General features: G+C 34.3%; 4 protein-coding genes and 1 non-coding gene across 6 annotated transcripts; 3 read left to right on the plus strand and 2 right to left on the minus strand.

The window, feature by feature from the left end:
- The first annotated feature begins 5,317 nt into the window (after positions 1–5,317).
- LOC111886022 (probable nucleolar protein 5-2) lies at positions 5,318–7,976 on the plus strand. Its single transcript, XM_023882261.3, has 9 exons — positions 5,318–5,410; positions 5,522–5,625; positions 5,713–5,754; positions 5,848–6,027; positions 6,117–6,281; positions 6,369–6,569; positions 6,644–7,141; positions 7,234–7,368; positions 7,472–7,976. The coding sequence occupies exons 2-9, from the start codon at positions 5,548–5,550 to the stop codon at positions 7,799–7,801; spliced, it is 1,629 nt and encodes a 542-aa protein (XP_023738029.1). The 5' UTR covers positions 5,318–5,410; positions 5,522–5,547; the 3' UTR covers positions 7,802–7,976.
- A 2,570-nt stretch (positions 7,977–10,546) lies between these two features.
- LOC111886095 (60S acidic ribosomal protein P2) lies at positions 10,547–11,568 on the plus strand. Of its 2 annotated transcripts, none has more exons than XM_023882330.3 (4): positions 10,547–10,681; positions 10,792–10,883; positions 11,043–11,269; positions 11,370–11,568. In XM_023882330.3, the coding sequence occupies exons 2-4, from the start codon at positions 10,796–10,798 to the stop codon at positions 11,397–11,399; spliced, it is 345 nt and encodes a 114-aa protein (XP_023738098.1). In that variant the 5' UTR covers positions 10,547–10,681; positions 10,792–10,795; the 3' UTR covers positions 11,400–11,568. The 2 variants fall into 2 exon arrangements, with proteins under 2 accessions (XP_023738098.1, XP_023738100.1); XM_023882332.3 differs by having other exon boundaries at positions 10,570–10,681; positions 10,795–10,883.
- A 1,463-nt stretch (positions 11,569–13,031) lies between these two features.
- On the minus strand, positions 13,032–13,134 carry LOC111886132 (U6 spliceosomal RNA). The gene has a single exon (XR_002848325.1). It is a non-coding gene; the product is annotated as a U6 spliceosomal RNA (small nuclear RNA).
- Positions 13,135–15,259: 2,125 nt separating this feature from the next.
- Positions 15,260–16,918, plus strand: LOC111886063 (uncharacterized). The gene is made up of 5 exons (XM_023882305.3): positions 15,260–15,695; positions 15,838–15,973; positions 16,071–16,138; positions 16,229–16,315; positions 16,710–16,918. Exons 1-5 carry the CDS (start codon positions 15,330–15,332, stop codon positions 16,776–16,778), a joined length of 726 nt encoding a protein of 241 aa, XP_023738073.1. The 5' UTR covers positions 15,260–15,329; the 3' UTR covers positions 16,779–16,918.
- Positions 16,919–17,021: 103 nt separating this feature from the next.
- Positions 17,022–19,856, minus strand: LOC111886088 (histone deacetylase 9). The gene is made up of 13 exons (XM_023882323.3): positions 19,638–19,856; positions 19,249–19,361; positions 19,039–19,156; positions 18,884–18,958; positions 18,534–18,817; positions 18,336–18,428; positions 18,159–18,267; positions 18,039–18,088; positions 17,869–17,959; positions 17,703–17,773; positions 17,508–17,606; positions 17,357–17,423; positions 17,022–17,271 (listed from the first exon to the last, which is right to left on the minus strand). Exons 1-13 carry the CDS (start codon positions 19,672–19,674, stop codon positions 17,186–17,188), a joined length of 1,293 nt encoding a protein of 430 aa, XP_023738091.1. The 5' UTR covers positions 19,675–19,856; the 3' UTR covers positions 17,022–17,185.
- Positions 19,857–21,788: the final 1,932 nt, after the last annotated feature.

The raw sequence follows: 21,788 nt of genomic DNA on the forward strand, positions 1-21,788 counted from the left end.
CCGTGCACTTGCAAAAGATGCAAAGGTATGTTGACCGCCTCCGCAAGTTAAATGTTGACTTCGGTGAAGACTTGGCGATCGACATGGTGCTTCACTCTTTGCCTCCGATGTACAACCAATTTAGGATGACCTACCACATGAACAAAGAAGAGGTCACCCTAAGCAAGCTCCAAGGTCTCTTGAGGGTTGCTGAGAGCAACTTCAAGGACAAGTCTGTTGCACCCACTCCCAATCCGCCCGCTGCTCCTGTCTTGGCTATTGGAAAAGGGAAGGGAAAGAAGAGGAAAGCTTCATCGAAGAACCATCGCAAGGTGAAAGCCCGAGATGGTGCCTCTTCTAGTGGGACCAAAGTTGATCCCGCCAAGCCCTGCTCTAACCCGAAGGAGGCAGAGTGCCACCACTGCCACAAGATAGGACATTGGAAGAGAAGCTGCCCGGATTACCTGCAAGCGATCAAAGAAGGAAAGATCAAGCCATCTTTCGCAGGTATATATACAATCAAATCTAGCGATTCTAATCATGCTATTTCTTGGGTCCTTGATACCGGTTGTGGTTATCACATTTGTTCTAATGTGCAGGGACTAAGAAGAAGTAGGGATGTGGAGCAAGGAAGGATCAATCTAATCATGGGGAACAGAAGATCGTCGCCTGTGACCAAGATTGGAGTGTACTCCTTAGTGCTTAGGAATAGTTTAGTTTTAGATTTGAACAATTGTTGCTATTCGCCAGAAATGGCAAGAAACATCATTTCATTTCATGGTTTATATAGACAAGGATTTAGATTTTCTTTTAATAATGAGAATGGTTCTATTTTGGCTTATCTAAATGGTGTCTTTTACTTTGAAGCTATACCATGTAATGGAATATATGAAACCGTTATGATTGTTGATGACTTTGGAAATGATGTTTTGAATATTGATTCTTCCACTAGTATGGATAAAGCATCCTTGTGGCATTGTCGTCTTGGACATGTCAACAAGAAACGCATAGCCCAACTCCAAAAGGATGGAGTGTTGGAGTCATTCGACCTTAGGGAAGATAACACATGCGAGTCTTGTTTGCTTGGAAAGATGACTAAGTCGCCCTTCACAAGTACTTGTGAAAGGGGCGAGGGTCTATTGGACCTAATGCATACCGATGTATGTGGACCATTTAGATCAACCACGAAGGATGGGAACCGCTTCTATGTGACTTTTACCGATGACTATAGTAGATATGGGTATATCTACTTGATCAAGCAAAAGTCAGACACCTTTGAAAAGTTCAAAGAATTCAAGAATGAAGTGGAGAATCAATTGGGCAGGAAAATCAAGATGCTTCGATCCGATCGAGGAGGAGAGTACCTAAGTCTTGAATTCCACGATTATCTCAAGGAGTGTGGAATAGTTTCACAATTGACGCCTCCTAGGACACCGCAGTTGAATGGTGTGGCAGAAAGGCGTAATCGAACCTTATTGGATATGGTTCGCTCTATGATGAGTCGTGCTTCGCTACCAATCTCTTTTTGGGGGTATGCCTTAGAGACTGCCGCCCATATCCTTAACCGAGTCCCTACTAAGAAGGTTGCCAAAACACCTCACGAGATGTGGACAGGGAAAGCTCCCTCGTTGGCACATATCAAGGTTTGGGGTTGCAAGGCTTTCGTAAGACGAGATGCTCACGACAAGCTTGAACCTCGAAGTGAGCGATGTATTTTCATCGGCTACCCGCAGACATCCTTTGGATATCTCTTCTATAGACCGAAGGACAATGTTGTCTTCGTTGCAAGGAGAGGAGTTTTCCGAGAGCGAGAACTCATAAGCCAAGGAGACAGTGGGAGGCAAATCGAGCTTGAAGAGATTCAAGAGTCGATAGATGAAGGAACCTCTACCGCTGGCACTCAACCCGAGGAGGAAACTCCGGTTGAACCGATTGACGAATCCTTACCTCTTAGACGTTCCGATAGAGTTAGAGTTCTGCCCCAGTTTTATGGTTTTCATATTACTACCGAAGGGGACACGTATATTAGTGATGGTACACTAGTAAACCTTGATGAACCTAATAGCTATAAGGAAGCCATGGCAGGCCCGGAGTCTGCAAAATGGAAAGAGGCAATGGATAGCGAGATCCAATCCATGTATGATAACCAAGTTTGGAATTTGGTTGATTATGTGCCCGGACGTAAGACCGTTGGGTGCAAATGGATCTTCAAGAAGAAGACCGACGTGGATGGAAACGTACACACATATAAAGCGCGATTGGTTGCGAAGGGCTTTACTCAAACTCCTGGAGTTGACTATGATGAGACCTTCTCACCAGTTGCGAAGATTAAATCTATTAGAGTGATGCTAGCTATTGCCGCATTTCATGATTATGAGATTTGGCAAATGGATGTCAAGACCGCTTTCCTTAATGGGAAGCTGGCTGAGGATGTGTACATGGCTCAGCCCGAAGGGTTTGTGGATCCGAAGCATCCGAATAGAGTGTGTAAGCTTGAGAAGTCCATTTATGGACTTAAGCAAGCGTCTCGCAGATGGAATCTTTGCTTCGATGAGAAAGTCAAAGAGTTTGGATTTGTACGAAGCGAAGACGAGTCTTGTGTATATGTCAAAGCCAGTGGGAGTATAGTAAGCTTTCTCGTCCTATATGTTGATGACATATTGCTCATAGGAAATGACATCCCGACTCTGCAGGAAGTTAAGTCCTGGCTCGGGAAGTGCTTCGCTATGAAGGACCTCGGAGAAGCTTCTTACATTTTGGGAATAAGGATAGTGAGAGAAAGAAGTAAGAGACTAATTGGACTTAGTCAGAACACTTACTTGGAGAAGGTACTGAAACGTTTCAGTATGGAAAACTCAAAGAAGGGAGAATTACCGATACAAAGTAATGCCAAATTGAGTAAGACTCAAAGTCCGAGTACCGAAGCTGAGATAGCAGAAATGAGCCGAGTACCATACGCTTCCGCAGTTGGCTCAATCATGTACGCTATGACTTGTACTCGCCCTGATGTAGCCTTCGCCTTGAGCATGGTTAGCAGATATCAAGGGAATCCTGGCAAAGCACATTGGATTGCGGTGAAGAATATCCTTAAGTACCTTCGGAGGACAAAGGAATGGTTCTTAGTCCTCGGAGGGAGTGATGACTTGAAGGTGCGAGGGTATAGTGACGCCAGTTTTCAGACCGACAGGGACAACTACCGTTCGCAGTCGGGCTGGGTCTTTACCCTAAATGGAGGAGCAGTGACCTGGAAGAGTTCCAAGCAAGAGACCGTAGCTGATTCAACGTGCGAATCAGAGTACATTGCAGCGAGCGAAGCGTCGAAGGAGGCAATATGGCTAAAGAACTTCATCGGTGATCTTGGAGTCGTACCTGCCATAAAGGAGCCAATGGAGATTTTCTGTGATAACGAAGGTGCGGTTGCCTTAACCAAGGAACCGAGGGATCATGGTAGATCAAGACATATCGACAGAAAGTATCACTTCATTAGACATCGTGTAGAAGAAGGACAACTCGTAGTAAAGAGTATATCATCAGAAGATAACCCAGCAGATCCGCTTACGAAGGGACTGAGTAGGGTTAAGCACTTGCAACATGCTAGGAGTATTGGGCTGAAGGATGATATTAGCATAGATTAGATAGTATTAGAAACGTGTAATAGATAAATGTAAATTGACATTTGATGATTAAATAAAGGAGTTTTATTTATGAGTAATGATACTATCTTATGTTAATTGTTTAGCTATTGTTTCACTTTGCATGTTTTGACTTCCAGAATAATTGAGTTTATTAGGAATAATCGAATTATTCAAATGATCCACAATCGTTCATATGTTGGGAGTAGATATGAAAGAAGATTGTCATGAATTGGTGTGTAGAGTGTCTAAATGGTGTTAGACATAGCAAAGGATTGCTGCAACGTTCATGAGTGCTTATGAACTAGTTTTGAGCATTGGAATAAACCCGCGCTTGCTGGAATGACCTTATGGAATACGATATAAAAGGTGATCGCAAGACGATAATATCATATAGTCTTAAAACCTAGATATATGGTTTATTATTTGTTAATTGATTGTACATTGATAATACGAAAACGCATCAGTAACTTGGTGTTATAAAACGTATTGTTGTGTATAGTTGGTAAATGAATAAGTAAATGCATATAAGTCGAAGTTTATCTGTAACTTTTATCTAAGAAGGTAAAAGCGATATCTCGGCCGCTCGATGATTTGATTTGACTTATGTGCCGGGCCCGGTCAGAACTGAATTGATGTGTTCGATTAAGTTCTATGTCGAATAAATCAGAGATCGAGAAACCTAAATGCTTGACTAACCATTCCATAGGATTGTCAGCATGATATCTAACAGAGGACTGTACGTTCCCTTATCTAAAGGACAAGATTGATTAGATCAGAGTTGACAGCGTCTTTGAGAGCTATGATTGCAAACCGAATTGTACTTGTATAGTTACTAGACTTATCAAAGTGGGAGACTGTTGGAATAGTGTCTAAGGCTGTAACTATATTCGGTTGTGCATGGTCCTTTTGGGTTGCCTTCACCATAGCAACTTGATAGGATGATTTATTAAGAGAGAGTAAATATTATTAATATATTATGTGAATAATATAATGAATAATATATTGTTATTTGATTAATATAAGTCATAGAATTAATTAGAATTAATTTGGTGACTTAAAGAGATTAATTAAATAAAGGGGTATAAACTGTCAATTGTTTGATAGTTAAGCTTTAAACTGTAAATCCATTTGGATATACTATGGACGAATTCTAAGAGGATTAGGATAGCTAAAATCGTCCATTAGAGTTATCTAGGAATGGATTTGGATAGCCTTAAGAGAAGATTATCTGATAGGGACTTATCTGTAATCCTTAAGGAGTCTACAACTATAAATAGACCCCATGGCTGATGGAATTCGACACTTGACCTAAAGTAAGGAACCTCTGGTCGAATTCCACCCCTCTCCTCTCTCCTAAATCATTCTTATTGCTATTGGTGTTTGTAAGCCATTAGAGGAGTGACACTTGTGACTCTAGAAGCTCCAAGACCTCAAGATCAACAAGGAACTCAAAGGTATGATTCTAGATCTGTTTCAATATTGTTATTTAACCTAATTAGACATTAGAAGACTTGGATTCAATGCATGTTTATTAGAAAGCCTAGATCCGAGCATTAGGGTTTTGCATGCGCACATAGGAAAGTTCTTATGGCTAAAACCCAACAAGAATTTAAGAACCACCGAAACCAGAAAGATATAACTATTTTTATTTATTTATTTATTTATTTATTTTAACAAAAGTTTCTATTTCTTTTTACATTTTTAGGTTTCATTGCGATTTCGACTATTTAAACGTAACACTCTTTCTTCCGCCTTTCTTAAACCCTAGACCCTCTTCTTCACCTCTTCCTCCCAAGGTAACACTCCTCCCTGCTATAGTTCCATAGTTTTTCCGAACATCGATCTTCTTCTTTAATGAAAAAGAGACATAAAACATCGCTAAGCTTGCTTCTGCTTGTTTTCTTTAGGTCTAACTGTTCAGAGGATCGAGAAAATGTTAGTGCTGTTCGAAACCCCAGCGGGGTTCGCCCTTTTCAAAGTATTGGATGAAGGAAAGCTCTCCAAAGTCGATGTGAGTATATATTAATACAATCCCACACCTATTCTAACTCTGTGTATATGACTATATGCAATTGATTTATCGGTTTTACGCTTACAGGATTTATGGAAGGATTTCTCATCAGCCGACACAGCCAGACAGGTAGGTTTAAATCCAGTAATGATCCCATCGTCTTCATAAAGCTTCTCTATTATGAATCTTACAAATTGTCTACATGAACTCATTGAACAACAGGTGGTAAAGCTAAAAGCTTTCTCCAAATTTGAGAACACATCAGAGGCACTTTCAGCAGCCACTCTGTTAATCGACAGCAAGCCCAGCAAAGACTTGCGCAAGTTTCTTCGTGCTCATTGTGATGGCGAAACACTAGCTGTTGCAGACTCCAAACTTGGAAACGCAATCAAGGAAAAGCTCGTAAGTTCTATTTCTGACTTAAACCCTAGTTGCTCCTTTCCAATACTTTCACATGTTAAAATAACACTCAAACCGGATCATTTTCACAGCAAATCGATTGTGTTCACAACCAAACTGTTATGGAACTTATGAGAGGAGTCAGAAGTCAATTGACTGAACTCATAACCGGTTTAGGATCACAAGATTTAGCTCCAATGAGCTTGGGGCTATCTCATAGTTTGTCAAGATACAAACTAAAATTCAGTCCTGATAAGGTTAGTTTCTAACTTTCTTCTCAAACATTATCACTTCATTATTCAAATTGGATTTAATGACGTTAGTAAAACATGATTCTTATACAGGTGGATACAATGATCATTCAAGCTATTGGACTTCTAGATGATCTTGATAAAGAACTTAACACTTATGCAATGAGAGTTAGAGAATGGTATGGTTGGCATTTTCCAGAGCTTGCAAAGATTGTTTCAGACAACATTCTTTATGCCAAAGCTGTTAAGCTCATGGGTTATCGAACAAATGCTGCAAAACTTGATTTCTCTGAGGTACCTAAATATTATCTTTTTTATTCAAAGTTGTATCGATTTAGACACTAAACTATTATTATAATTCATAACAGATACTTTCAGAAGAGATTGAAACAGAACTAAAAGAATCAGCTGTAGTATCCATGGGAACAGAAGTCAGTGAACTTGATTTAACAAACATCAAAGATTTATGTGATCAAGTTCTTTCTCTTTCAGAATACAGAGCTCAACTATACGATTACTTAAAAAGCAGAATGAACACAATTGCTCCAAATCTAACAGCTCTTGTTGGAGAACTAGTGGGGGCCCGCTTAATTGCCCATGGTGGCAGCTTATTAAACCTTGCAAAACAGCCTGGAAGCACTGTTCAGATTCTTGGAGCTGAAAAAGCTCTTTTTAGGGCTTTGAAAACTAAACATGCAACTCCTAAATATGGGCTTATTTATCATGCAAGTTTAATAGGTCAAGCTGCACCTAAACATAAAGGGAAAATTTCAAGATCTCTTGCTTCCAAAACTGCCCTTGCTATTCGTTATGATGCTCTTGGAGAAAACCAAGATAATTCTATGGGCATGGAGAATCGTCTCAAGGTAATTCTTTTTATGTGTATTATAAAATTCCAAAACTGCCCTTTTTGTTTTTATGTTTATTTATTGTTTTTTTTTGGTTTTGGGGAGTTTAGATTGAAGCAAGATTAAGGAATCTTGAAGGGAGAGAGCTTAATAAGACAGCTGGATCGACTAAAGGGAAGCCTAAGATTGAATTTTATAACAAGGATCAGAAAACGGGAGGTGGGGCCATGATTACTCCTGCGAAGGTAAGCAAGAAATAGCAATATACTTTTTTTTTTTTTTTTTAAATTTTTAATTTTTTTTAAAGAACATCGTCTTAATTAGAAATAAAATTGTTTTGTTTGGCAGACTTACAATGTGGCGGCAGATTCTGTACTTGGGCGGATTGAAGCGGAAGCTGACGTGGCGACTGAAGGAAAGAAAGATAAAAAGAAGAAGAAAAAGAAGGGAGGAGTTGAGGAAGAAGTGAGTGTGGTGGATGATGGTGAAGAGAAGGAGAAAAAGAAAGAGAAAAAGGAAAAGAAAAAGAAGAAAGAGGTGGAAGAAGTTGCTGAGGTGGAGAAAGAGGAGGAGAAGAAGAAGAAGAAGAAGAGGAAACATGTGGAGGATGATGTGGAGGAGACTGAAACGCCAAGTAAGAAGAAAGAGAAGAAGAAGAAGAAGAAAACAGAAGAATGATTGGTGGAGTTGTAAAACTATTTATTGGTAGGGGTTGATTTTGCCATTTGTAAGTTTCAGAGGGGCTGCCAATGCCATCGCTTGGTTTTTGTAGGAATTGAATTATGTAATCTTTTTGTTGACTTTATGTGAAAGTGAACACCATATCTTATTTTCTAAAGTTATTTTTATAGTATGTTGCTTATGGGTTTATAGTTTGTATTCATATTTTTCCTTTCTTTTTTAAAAAGAGACCGATCAGTGGGTTAAATACACAATAAACACTATGCATATACAAGAATATTTGGTGTTAAATATATAAATGTGAATTAATACATTGTTGGGTAAATGTTCAAGGAAGAAAGGTTGAGGTGGTTTGGAAATGTCCAAATTGTTAGGACTTAGGATGGTCGACATAGTCATAACTCATAACCTCCCTTACCTCATTTTGTGTTGGGGAAAAATTGATTTAGGAGAGTACTTAAATTTTAAAATTGTTTAAAAATATATCATTTGAGTTTAGATAGTATAAAATACCAGTGAATATGTTAACTAAGCATTAAATATGCTAACTAAGCAATATATACGCCAAGCCAACCACTTAAAGCAATCATTTAGTATAAGGTTGCACGGTGTGGACTCGGCACATCATCGACAATTGTGACTTGGATTAGGTGTGAGTATTTAGACCTGTGGATCAGACCAGATCGTTTTTTTAGACCTCCAGGCTGGTTCTCGGTTCTAGGATTTGAGTAAAATTGGTCCGATCTGACTGGTTCCGGGTAAAAACCGGTTTTGGACTGACTTATTTTTTTAAAAAAAAAATTGTATTATGTGAAGTTCTCTAAACAAGTATGTCTCATTCGTTTTAAGTCGGATTGATATGCGGTTTTTTTTTTTTTTTTCAATGTGTAATTTAGAGTTTGTAGATGATATTAAAATATAATTTTGTTGTTTCTGGTGTTATATTCGATAAGTTACAATCCTTCAAAGATGAGATATCAAAGCTGAAATATTTCAACTTTTCAGTAGGAAATTTAAACTTTTGTATTCTGTAAAATTCTTTAAACAAACATATCTTATTTGTTTTAAATCAAATTGACATGCGGTTTTTTCCAACGTATAATTTAGAGTTTATAGATGATTTTAGACTATAATTTTATTGTTTTTGATGTTATAGTCAGTGAGTTACAATCCTTCAATTAAATGGTATAAAGTATAAACAATCAAAGTTTGATCGGTCCAAATGACACAAGAAACGGAAACATATTCATTTTTTCGAGTTGTATCGTATCAAACCCAAAAAAGTATTCATTTTAACGAGTTGTAATGTATCAAACCCAACAACATATTCGTTTTAACGAGTTGTATCAAACCCAAAAACGCGTTTTAACAAGTTGTACCATATGCATGTAAGTTGTACCGGTCCAAACGAGTCTAAGAACCAGAAAACCTGGACATGGACTTGGACCCGGTAAGTCTCATCCAGTCTGGTCCGCGGTCCATAATAGTCTCCGAAACCGGTCTGGTTCGGTCTGATCAGGTCCAAATGCTCACCCTTAACTTGGACTCAACAAACACCGAGTCTGACCTCGGCACGCAAAGCTCAAAGGTGGTTCTTGGCAATGACATGTCAAGTCTCTCTTCTTCTTCCTCCATTCGCCCCCTTTCTTATCCCCCACTTAGCACCTTACACCTTTTCTTCTTCTTTTTCCCTTCTTCCCCATTTCTTCGTTGATGGAGATGTAGTGGAGCTCAGTCAGTGGCGGACGAAAAATCTTTTGGTAATAGTTGCATCGACAAAATAGTAGTTGCACTTATATGTATAGTCGTTACATATTAATAGAAGAACATTTTTTTAACATTACGGGGTTGAAGCGGAGTAGTAGCCTGGGACCCCGCTGAAACCACATAGCTCCACCATTGAGCTCGGTGAGCTTAACACCATCCCCCTCGGCCTAAGGTGTGGTTTAAACATAACGTGTACTTAAATGATATTATTTGTACAAAATATCTTACTTCACTGTTATTACTTCACTGTTATTTTTTTTATACCTACTAATCTTGATTCTTGAATGATGTTTTTTTGAACAAATTTGAAACTTAATTACCATCATAAGTCATTTTCCCATTCAGTCCAAGCCACGTAAATTTTAATTTTCCATTTAATTTGTTTACCAATAATAGGTTACCATAAGTTGTAATTTGAGCACACGTACACTTTGATGATATTTTGTGTACAAAGACCTTAGTTCATTAATAATTCTTTTTGTGTTTGACTAAATTTGAATGATATTTTTTAAACAAATTTGAAATGTAATTACCTTCCTAAACCATTTCTCCTTATTGTTATTGTTTTATGTTTTTAATTTGAATTCATACTATACTTTCAACTCGCAAGGGCTTTTTTACAACTATTTGACTACCGAGTTGATTTGTGTCATATTTTATCTTAATTATATATAAATGTATCAGTGTTTTAGTAATAAAGTTTTGCAATTGTTTTTATTACATCAAAGCATATAAAAATTGAAAACCAATTCTAATAAAAGTTAACTAGTCAGACTGTTTTTGACACACATTAATATTTGTTAGTTTTGATCCAAACTCATTCTGAGTGTAGTATACTTATTTTTAGTAAACTTATTCATAATAAAATGGTAAAAATAAAAATAAACATCCATATTCATCTTATTTCCAATCTAGAAAGTTTTCTGACATCAGGCTATAATAAAGAAAAAGTCCGGCCCATAACCAATGCCTCAATCGTAGCCCACTAAAGAACACCGGGAAGGCCGAAGCTATTAATACTCATAAATCGAGTTAGGGTTTCAACAAGTCTGCTGAACCCTAAACACACAAAGGAGGCAAGAGATACAGATCGGCTTCAGCGCAATACAGGTATCGTCGTCTTCCTCATTCTGATCCCTTCTCCATCTCAAAATCAGCGTTTGTTTTACTTTAGAGGAGGATATTCGATTTGTTTGTTGAATTTTCTTGTTTCGTTGCAGCAGAATGAAGGTTGTTGCTGCTTATTTGTTGGCTCTATTGGGAGGTAACACCTCTCCATCTGCCGAAGATTTGAAGAAAATCCTCGGTTCAGGTATGGGTTATAAATAGTGCTATTGTATGAACCTATTCTGTTTGATAATTAAATATTTAAAACCTCAATTAGGGAGCTATATTACTCCAGTAAGTTTGTATACATTTCATTTTTTGTGAAATGTGAAGTAACAAATGAGTTATGAACTGTGATTTACAGTTGGAGCCGAAGCAGAAGAAGATAGAATTGAATTGCTCTTGTCTGAAGTCAAGGGTAAAGACATCACAGAACTGATTGCCTCTGGACGTGAAAAGTTGGCTTCAGTTCCTTCAGGAGGTGGTGGTGTTGCTGTTGCCGCCGCCGCTGGTGGTGGTGCTGCACCTGCTGCTGCCGCAGCTGAGCCAAAGAAAGAAGAGAAGGTTGAAGAGAAAGAGGAATCCGATGATGTAAGTTGTCTTACTTACATTCTCTTGGTTTAATCAACTTGTTTCATTTCAAGATGTTTTCTTGGATCATATGCTTACATTTTCGTTTCTTTGTTTTCAGGAAATGGGATTCAGTCTCTTTGATGATTAAGGAATTATGGTTTTGTCACTTTGTGAGAAGCATACTTTCATTTTGCTATCGTTGTTTATGTATTTTTCGTAATGATCTCTTAGTTTTGTCCTAAATTTTCAGAATTTATAGACCATGCACAATTTTTGAAGTTCTAATTTTTAGTTAAAGATCTGAGTCTATTAGCCAATTGATTTTGTTTCAACATATCTGCTTGAATTGCTTGTTATAATCCTGTCTCCTTTGTTCTGTTGTTTTGAATGATCATCACATTGCCTTATGTTCAAAATCCTACATCCTATGCTTCTCAAGTTTTGGGTTGTCATCAAATTTTGTTATATATATGATCACAAGAATGGAATGAAATCATAAAGGAATTGAATGAACATTGTTATGGAATGGAATAGATCATTACATTCCATTGGCTTGAAAGATGGAATGATTTGCTTTATTTGGTTTATAGCTGAAGTCTAGAGAGTAGAGATTTCAATCAGTTAATCATCCATAAGTTAAGTTTTGTCGTTAGTTTAGCTGGTCTTCTTTTGATTTTGGAAACCATGTGATAAAATTGTGAATTTTAAGGTTTAATAGTTTAGCTGGTCTTCTTTTGATTTTGGAAACCATGTGATAAAATTGTGAATTTTAAGGTTTAATATGATAAAACGTAAGAGTTTTTTTTGGCATCCCACATTCCAACTTTGATCAAGAACATGAAAATAGGTGTTGATTGTGTCAAACTTCTTAGATGGTATTACAAAATTTGTATGTAGGTTTAGTATTCAAATGAGATAATGACTTAGGAGGGTAATAAGGTTTTTAGTTTCTCCGTATTAGGTCGTTAAGGTTTTTTTGTGCGTATTAGACCAATATGGTTGTTATTAATGTTTAGAAAGTTAATTGGTAAAATGACTATTTCTAAAAGGCAATAACAACCATGTTGGTTTAATACGTACAAAAAAACCTTAGTGACCTAATACGGACAAACTGTAAACCTAATAATCAATGTGACTAACTTGTTTGACTGAAAATAGTTGCTTCTATTTAAACTTATCTCGCAACTCTTCCAGAACTTTTAAGTCCAAAAACTCATATGATTGATGATCTTCATTACATAAATATGCAACATTTTATCAATAATTTCGTTTTTGTCATTTAAATGTTTACATGAACACATTTATATGTACAAAAACAATCTGACTTTGATACCACCTATCAATGTCTACATTTGATAACGAATGGAAATGTAAAACCGACAGAGATTTGCAGATGATGTCTATTATCAATTATTTTATAAAAAGCAAAACCACAACATGAACTAAGAAACTGAAGTTGCAAAATGAATAAAAAATCAGCACATAAACAAACACATACAGACTATATACAACACCACATAAACGAAAGTTTATAAAGCAGAAAAATTAATGATAGGAAAAGTAAAAAACTTAAAGGAGACTTTATAGAAATAAAGATCACCCTTACTTGCCACAAATGGTTGAAGACATCAACAAGAAGATCAATCTGACCATGGAATCCACATGTTGTCTGATCATGACTTCAGTAGATGAACTACTGAAACGTAAGAATTGCAATTAAACTCTATTAGCATTTGAAAATGGAATTAGGGTTCCAGAGAAGACGACGAAGGGTTTAAATTTTTTTTTGGACCATTTCTCGATTTGTGCGTGTCATCTTTGCACAGGGGCCATGCTAATCTTCTCTGTATCGTTCCAATTTTATCGGACGTCCCCAAAGGGACGACTATAGATGAAGAGTTTCGCCATATAGAGGAGTAGTAGGTTATATGGGACAACACGATTTCTAAATGAAGTAGTTTACCATTGATGGTCATATATTCACAATGTCTTTAAAATTAAGGTTAATGACTTTGGAGGGTAATTAGGTTTCCAATTTGTCCGTATTAGGTCACTAAATTTTTTTTTTTTTTTTTTAGACCAATATGGTTGTTATTATCGTTTACAAATAGTCATTTTTACCGGTTAAAACCGGTAAAAATGACTATTTGTAAACGATAATAACAACCATATTGGTCTAATACACAAAAAAAAAATTCTAGTTACCTAATACGGACAAACTGAAAACCTAATTACCCATTATCCCTATTCAAATTGCATGACTAATACATTTAGGTGCTTTTATTGTTTTATGAAGCCTACTACAACCACGATGATAATTTTGTTGCAAAAAATGATGTTACTTTAAGTGTTTTAAAAGCTCACGTTTCTTAAACAGGAATAACTTTTATCATATTATGTATTGTTATGCATAGTTTTTATACTATGCAGATTTATTAGGCCATCCGTTATAGCTATTGTTATACCTACCACTAACCACTATAATGACAAGTGCCAACTTATCATCATCATATTCAACCACTAAAATGTTGAGATATTCATCAGTATATCTCTCTTATTTTTTTATTATTAAAATAAAAAATATTATTTTATTAATTAAAATGTGGAGAGAGATGGAGAAAGATAAAGATATAGAGAGAAATAGATAGAGAAACAAACTAACTGTTTGTGGTGGTCGGTGTTCCCCACCACAATTGACCACGATAATGCTTCATCACTAACTACAACAAACACTTGGGATGGTGTTCAAATTCATGGTTAGTGGCTACATAGACCATGAAATGGTTCGTGACAAGCTAAAGCTTCTCCGATAGGGTACTTTCTCGATAACCAAGATTTCTTAGCTTGTTCCTCAACACTTTCCTCATGATCCTCAAATAAGTTCATACTCACAACACCCATTAATTTATGTTGTACCTACTAACAACTTCGAACTCTCACTCTCATTCAACCGATTAAGATACTGAATCATCTCTCTTGGAGAGGCGCGGAAGCTCTCCCTTTGACTCAGAGGGCCTTCCACCACTTCGATTGATGCGGACACGGTTCTCAAGCTGTCGAATATAGATAGGAGATCCACTTCAATTTCTCTCATCTCCCACCTCTCAAGCTTGGGAATAGTTTTTTTTGTACCGGCTATCTACGTTGTATTATGAAACATTCGGTTGTTCATTATAGTGTGTTGTGATGACAACCTTTGACTATTTGAGACAGATCACTGGACATTGGGTTCATGGATAACAAGTGTGACTCTAAAGAGTTATTTATTAGTGGACTTATCCGAATGGCTAATCATGGTAAGGATGTAGCCATGTTTGTATGAATCTCATTAAAACTTATGTGTTTGAGTTGTCAATATTTCTTCCCTTATCTCATTTATATTTTGATTGTACAAAAATATATACATAATATGTATAGTTGGATTTTGACTTATACTTCGTCTCCAAGAAAATATGTGTTCGTGGATTATTTACCGAAAATTAAAAACCTCTCCTTTCCGAGGTGTATTTATAAACATGTTTCACCGTATTTTATTTCAAATAAAAAAAATTAAGATATAGACATAAAACAAATCTAAATTTGTTTTTTTTTTCACAAAGATTATCACTTTTGCAGTTATATACAGTCATCATCCAGTAATTATGATTTATGTTATAAACACATCAATAAATTATGGGCATGTACGAAAAAACTAGCTGGAAGTTGGAAGTTGTAACTTTTATTTGCGTTGGTAATCAACAAAAATAATTGAAAACTTTTAAAACATATAAATTACATAAAATGATTTATCTAAAACATATAATTGATTTAAAAAAATAATTAAGTTTGATTTGCTAAATCATATATTTTTTTTTGTATTTTTCTTAAAAAACTAAAATCTCTCAAAAACTGTTTTATCAAAAATATGTTAATATTTTATAATTTTTTGTAAGTTAAGAAATTCCAGTTATCAAAAGTTTATTCAAGTCTATTTTGTGGTCAAAATGTAATCATACAAATAAAAATCTAACAAAAGCATCCTTCGAACCTTATTCTTTGGGCTCACCTCGCTCCTTTTCTACCAAAATCGCAGGCAGCAATGAGGTCACTATGCACCAGTAGCCTCCCTAAGTTGCCATTTTGCCATTGCGACACCAAATCCCCCTTTCTTCCAACCCTTTTTCCTCTAAATCCATCACCACATTTTCAAACTTCAAATATTTTTCATCGAATATCACAAATCAAACAAAACCCAATAACAGTAATCACATCATCATCATCGTCAATGGCTTCCACAACTCAGACAGATAAAACTACAGAAAAACCCTTCTCTGTTCTCTTCGTCTGTTTGGGAAACATCTGTCGAAGCCCAGCTGCCGAAGGCGTCTTCACTGATTTGGTCAAAAAACGAGATCTTTCTTCCAAGTTTATCATCGATTCTGCTGGCACAATCAACTATCACGAGGTTTATAGATTATTCCATCATGGGTTTTTCCTCAATTAATTGAATTGCTTTTAGGAGAATTTCAAGAGTACCCATTCATGATTCGATGTTCAATTTCTTAGATTTCATTCTGAATTTTGTGATGATTTATCTTTTATTGAAGGGAGGTCCAGCGGACTCGCGAATGAGAGCTGCATCTAAAAGAAGAGGAATTGAAATCACATCGATATCAAGGCCAATAAGGCCATCCGATTTCAAAGAATTTGATCTCATTCTTGCCATGGACAAGCAAAATAAAGGTGTGATTTATTTAGATTAAGTCGTAAGACATTGATTTTTGAGATAAATGTATGTAATTTTCTTCATCATTTAGTTGAATTTTTGTATGGATTGCAGAGGATATACTTGCAGCTGTGGAAAGATGGAGTTTTAAGGAAGCCTTACCAGCTGATGCATACAAGAAGGTCTGTAGAAAGATTTATATAATCTTTTTTTTTTTTATTATTAATGCATTTGCTAATCTTGTTTAATTCATTAATTGGGTGTGAATTTAGGTTAAGTTAATGTGTTCTTACTGTAAAAAACATGATGAAACTGAAGTGCCTGATCCTTACTATGGTGGAGCACAAGGTTTTGAGAAGGTAAACACAAACTCTCTTGAATTAAATTTAAGTGTTGTTTCTTTTTTACTTAAATGGTTTAATGGAGACATGATTTAATTTGGTTAACTATATATGGGTCATTGGTGATTCTTTTTTACTTAAAAAGTCTGGGAAATGAGGCTTTAAAGTCTTAAAAACATAATTTATCAAACAACGATTATAATTGGGAAATTAGGCTTTCCTCATTAAGTCCTTAATGAAATTATTTATCGAGTTCATGTGTTTGTGCTCAAACATACGCTAGAAATGCAATTCTTAATGTAATAATGTTGACTTGAGCTATTACGTGTCTTAAATGCTCCAAAACTCTTGAACTTTTGTTCCATTTTGTCAATCTCATTAAGTTCTTAATGGTTGTTTCTACTTTCTATAGGTGTTGGATTTGCTTGAGGATGCATGTGAATCGCTATTGGATACCATTTTGGCAGAAAACAGATCATAGATTTCCTCCATTCATCTCATCACATTACTTGTAATCGTTTGACATAATGAACAAAAACTCTTAAACGTAACACTTCATTGTCATTGTATCATATTTAGTATTTATTAATGGGGTAAAATGGATATTTTGGTTTTCCACTATCCTACAAGGAACACATCCATATATATATATATATATATATATATATATATATATATATATATATATATATATATATATATATAGATCTTTTTAAATTAGAGATTAACTAACAAGATTTTGTGTGGATTGATTCTTTTCTTTGTAGTGAGTGTTCCAAAACAGTTAGTTAAAAAGAAGCATAATTTTCTAATATCTACTCTACATATAGTCTACCCTAAAACGAAATACTAGAATAAATGTCGTCCATTGTGAGTAGTAGTATCTAACTAAACATCATCCATGTTATGATCATTGTCATTATCTCCTTCATAGTACTCATCATCACGTTGGATATGCTTGTCTTGCGTATGTTCTGAAGAAAAAAAAACAATAAAAGTTAACCTAATTAAACATTAGAAAAACAACAAAGTTGTTTATTTATTTTTTTATACACTTACGATCGTTTCTTTCATCAGGGTTCTTCTCATCTTCATCAAAATCAGGAATATAAAAATCCGGTGGAACCTAAAACATACCAAAATATATAAAAAGCCATGTTTAAAAATTAATAAAAAAACACTTAGTAAAAACTTATATTATATTTGTTACCTCTTGCATTTGTACACTTGGGGCATGTTGAATGGAACGTAGATTTTCCAAAACTTGCATCTTTATAGTTCCTAAATAAGACTTGCTATTAAAATTTTCCTGTCCAAACACAAACAAATATTTATTTTTATAACATTATAAAATTAAATATTATCAATGTAATCCAAATTCAAAGTATAAAAAATAATTACATACAATATGACCCGTTGGAATCCTTAAAGAACACTCTGGAGCAAAATACTTGATATAGTCATTATCCGGGATCTCTGTAATAAGTTGTTATGCAATATGCATAATTAAATTAAAAAACCTAAATGAAATTAAATTAATAAATTAATAATTAATAAAATAATATGTATACCATTAGGAAGCTCTGTGTCTAAAAGAACTCCTGTTTCAACAGTCCAACACCTGGCAACATTCTCTTTTGTATATCCTCCACCTCCAGTTACCTTAAAATAAAATAAAATCTAAAACTTTAAAAAAAAAAGAATGTAAGCTACTTTTTATTTAATTTAAAAATAAACTCACCAGTAGAGGCAAATTAAACTTTTTAACAAATCTAACACATTCAGCATGTCCTGGAAGAAATTCAAAACTAAGTATTTCAAAATAAATATAATAATAAATTAAAAAATAAAAAATTATTACCATCTATTGAGAGATTAAAGCATCCCAATCGATCTCCAGCAAGTGAATCTGCTCCACATTGGAGAACTATTACACCTGGTTGATATGTTTCAACAACTTTTGCAATAATCTACAAAAAAAAAATAATACATTAAATATAATTTAAAAAATAAAAGACATTTAGTTTTTAATACATACTGTTTTAAACAATCGAGTAAAGCTTCCATCATCTATACCATCCTTCAAAGGAACATTAATCGCATAAAATTTTCCTTCTTTTTCCCCAATTTCCTATATGAATAAGAAAAATTATAATATAATCGGGTCCCACTTTGTGTGAAAAAAAAAAGAAGAAGAAGAAGGAAGGAAGGAAAGAACATATAAATATATAAATACCTTAACATCACCTGATCCAGGAAAGAACATATTTCCATATTTGTGAAAACTAACAGTCATCACTCTATCAGTGAAATAAAAAGCTTCTTCTACACCATCTCCATGATGAACATCAATGTCAATGTAAAGAACTCTTGCATGATATTTAAGAAGCTCCAAGATTCCTAAAACCAAGTCATTGATGTAACAAAATCCAGATGCTTCACATTTTTTTGCATGGTGTAATCCTCCAGCCCAGTTTATTGCAATGTCACAAAGTTGATTGTTTAATCTGCGTGCAGCATCTGCTTGTATGTGTTAATGTGATGTGTTGATGAAGAATGACTAAAATACCCTTTTGAGAAACTTACCGATTGTTCCACCAGCATATATTTGGCAAAATTCGAATAAGTCATCAAATACAGGGCAGTCTTCTCCAAGTTTAACTGAAGATTAGATAGAAGTTAATAACAAGATAAAGTCTTGTATATTTAGTGAAAGGGATTTGAGAATTGAGATGTTTTACATTTTGCCATTTCTTCTGGAAACAACTGTTGTGTGTCAGGGTTTATACGCTGCAAGAACTCCACATAATCGGCTGAGTGAAATTGAGCTAGCTCAACTGGATACGCCTTATGAGGCCTCTGTGTTGAACACCAGAAATCATAGATTATTAAGAAAGTTTATCAGTCTTTTGGAGATGAAACCAAAGAGGGAAAAGATAGAGAAAGCTAACATAGATTTCCATCTTCTTGTGAAGATCATATGAAAGCACCAAATGATGAGTCATACATAACCGATGAGGCTTCATTGGATGATTAGGTCCGAAGTAAACATTACCAACATCCCCTGCAAAAGTCAATCACCCCCAATTTTCACAATCATTTCTCAATTTCGTAACCAAATTTTAGAAAGGTAATCTATTATGTTATAAGAAGAGTATTCTATTTATTAGCAGATAGTCATCTCGAAAGTTCATAAGCTTCTAGGGTTTGAGATTGTAAGGAAGAAACAAGTAAAAATAAGTTAAAAGGGATCGAGAACTGGAAATATAATGCAATGATATTTCATCAATAATCGCATGAGCATTTACATATAGAAGCAACGGAGCAGAAGAACACATACCATCGTAGAAGTAGGAAATTCTGTCTTTTGACCGCATGTTATCGGATTGAAACCAAGTTTTCAGAGATAAATCAAAGTTTCAAGGAGAAATCAGTGAGATCTCGGTGTTGAAGCTTAAAACAACCATTGATAAGGTTTTCTTCACCTCTATGGAGAGCTTTGTTGCTGTGTAAAAATGGTTGAGTCGGGCACTGTCGTGTGTTCTATCAGGTGATGGGTATTTGCTATTTGGTTATAGCGCGAGCTAATTGAGCATCTTTGGACATGTCAACATTTTAGTCCCTGTATTTTTACTTGTTTGTTAAATATAGCTACTAACTTTAAAGAATCTACTCGTTGCCCCATAATATTATAGAACAAAAAACAATATTGAAATTGAGAATTTATAGTCTCAAATTTCAATGCAAAAGAGGAGTTATTTCCATCTCATTTTTTCTATTTTTTTTTTCTAATAAACTAATATTAGTTGGTATTTTATGAATATGTTTTACTAATTACAAAATAAATTTGTACATCAGGTATTTAGTTATTTCAGTTATAACGAGTTTAGCCTTAAATCTAACAAATCTTTGCAACTTATTTTTTAATTATTATTTCACGAGCTTAATCGCTTAAGCATTTAATTTGAACATATATAAATGTTTATTAATTCTTATTTAGTTTGGACAATATGATTTAAAGCGTTTAGTCAAAAAAAAAAAAAAACTTGGTTTAATGTATAAAAACATTAACCTTTTACCTATTTGCTTTTATTATTATTTTTTTCCAACTCCTTATAGACATTGTTAAAATGACTGAATATCTTAAAATTTGGATTTCATAATATAATGAGCAAAATAGTCATTTGATCTTACTAGGAAGATTTATTTAGTTTAGAAAAAAAAAAAAAACTTATGTATAAATCACTCTAAGGAACATTATAATTCAGTTAGCAACTTCATTACACATAAATTAATGGAGAGAAAAAAAAAAGAAAAAAAAACTTTAAAAATTGTATCTTAAATTTGAAAATGGTAAAGACTCGTAACATTCATTATGAATTATGAAGTTGTTTAGAATAAAAGTTATAACTATTGGAACTTTGCTTGTAGTATAAATTTTTTTATCCCACATAAGAGAAACAAAGAATCTTGACTAGCTTTATAAATTTTTGTCTCTAAATATTTTTCAATGGATAAAATAAAATAAGACAAAAATGCATTTGGATTAGAATTGTGGTATTTGGCTATTAAATTAATCTTGGATTGGTCTCCTGATAACTAATTAATTAATTTTTATTAATAAATTCCGAAAATCTATTAATTGTTCATTAATTGATTGATAGTTAATTTCAATTTTTGAACATGTATGATGGTTGACGGTTTTAACTTTAATTTGACAGCCTATAAATATACAGATCGAGAGTTGATCACAATACACAAAAACGTTCTTTCTCTCTCGTTTTTCTAGGAAATCAAGGAAGCATGGAGAATTTCAACATATTCAAGACTTGTTCTTAATTTGATTGTTGTATTCTCAAGACAAATCCATACCAGGACAATTTCAGTCTTAGGACACTGCAATTTACAGACCTCAATCTACAATTTCGAGTTTATATTGTGTTATGTATAACACATTCAAATATGTTTTTCTTATGACTTACTTCTTGTATTTATATTTGATTTGAATTCCATTTGTTATATATGTTACTTTGTTGATTGTATACTTCTATCATAATAGTAACAAAGTTCACATCATAGGAAATGTAACATACAAATTAATGAAGTACCTAAATTTTTTTGTTATTTGTGTGGTTTAATCATTATATTTTAATTTAATCAATGAAAATAACCCAAGTTTGATATTTTTAGAATTGACCTACTATAACATGTTATAAAATGTTAAAAATGTCGCCATATAAATTTTTGTCAAATTTTAGTAGCTTTAATGGAAACATTTAACGACTTACAATGAAATATTTAATGACTTAAGTGAAATATTAAGTGTAAAAAGTTTCACTAAACCTACTAAACTTTGGCAAAAAAAAAATTATTGTGACCACTACAAGTCATAGCAGTCGACATAAAAAAATTATAAAACTTGAGTCACTTTTATTGACCAAATAAAAATATGGTGGTTCAACCATACAAATAGCCAAATTACAGTGGCTTT

This window comes from Lactuca sativa, chromosome 1 (assembly GCF_002870075.4).
Source record: "Lactuca sativa cultivar Salinas chromosome 1, Lsat_Salinas_v11, whole genome shotgun sequence".
Classification (NCBI taxonomy): Eukaryota; Viridiplantae; Streptophyta; class Magnoliopsida; order Asterales; family Asteraceae; genus Lactuca; species Lactuca sativa.

Bases quoted from the DNA above. Each gene is read 5' to 3' on its own strand.
- LOC111886063 (XM_023882305.3), top strand. From the start codon at position 15,330: ATGAGGTCACTATGCACCAGTAGCCTCCCTAAGTTGCCATTTTGCCAT. The intron at 15,696-15,837 runs GTTTATAGATTA...CTTTTATTGAAG, and splicing joins GCACAATCAACTATCACGAG to GGAGGTCCAGCGGACTCGCG. The intron at 15,974-16,070 runs GTGTGATTTATT...TATGGATTGCAG, and splicing joins CATGGACAAGCAAAATAAAG to AGGATATACTTGCAGCTGTG.
- LOC111886022 (XM_023882261.3), top strand. From the start codon at position 5,548: ATGTTAGTGCTGTTCGAAACCCCAGCGGGGTTCGCCCTTTTCAAAGTA. The intron at 6,570-6,643 runs GTACCTAAATAT...AATTCATAACAG, and splicing joins CAAAACTTGATTTCTCTGAG to ATACTTTCAGAAGAGATTGA. The intron at 7,369-7,471 runs GTAAGCAAGAAA...TTTGTTTGGCAG, and splicing joins CCATGATTACTCCTGCGAAG to ACTTACAATGTGGCGGCAGA.
- LOC111886088 (XM_023882323.3), bottom strand. From the start codon at position 19,674: ATGCGGTCAAAAGACAGAATTTCCTACTTCTACGATG. The intron at 19,157-19,248 runs GTTAGCTTTCTC...TGTTCAACACAG, and splicing joins ACAAGAAGATGGAAATCTAT to AGGCCTCATAAGGCGTATCC. The intron at 18,089-18,158 runs GTAATAATTTTT...AATTTCTTCCAG, and splicing joins CTTTAATCTCTCAATAGATG to GACATGCTGAATGTGTTAGA.
- LOC111886095 (XM_023882330.3), top strand. From the start codon at position 10,796: ATGAAGGTTGTTGCTGCTTATTTGTTGGCTCTATTGGGAGGTAACACC. The intron at 10,884-11,042 runs GTATGGGTTATA...TGTGATTTACAG, and splicing joins GAAGAAAATCCTCGGTTCAG to TTGGAGCCGAAGCAGAAGAA. The intron at 11,270-11,369 runs GTAAGTTGTCTT...CTTTGTTTTCAG, and splicing joins AGAAAGAGGAATCCGATGAT to GAAATGGGATTCAGTCTCTT.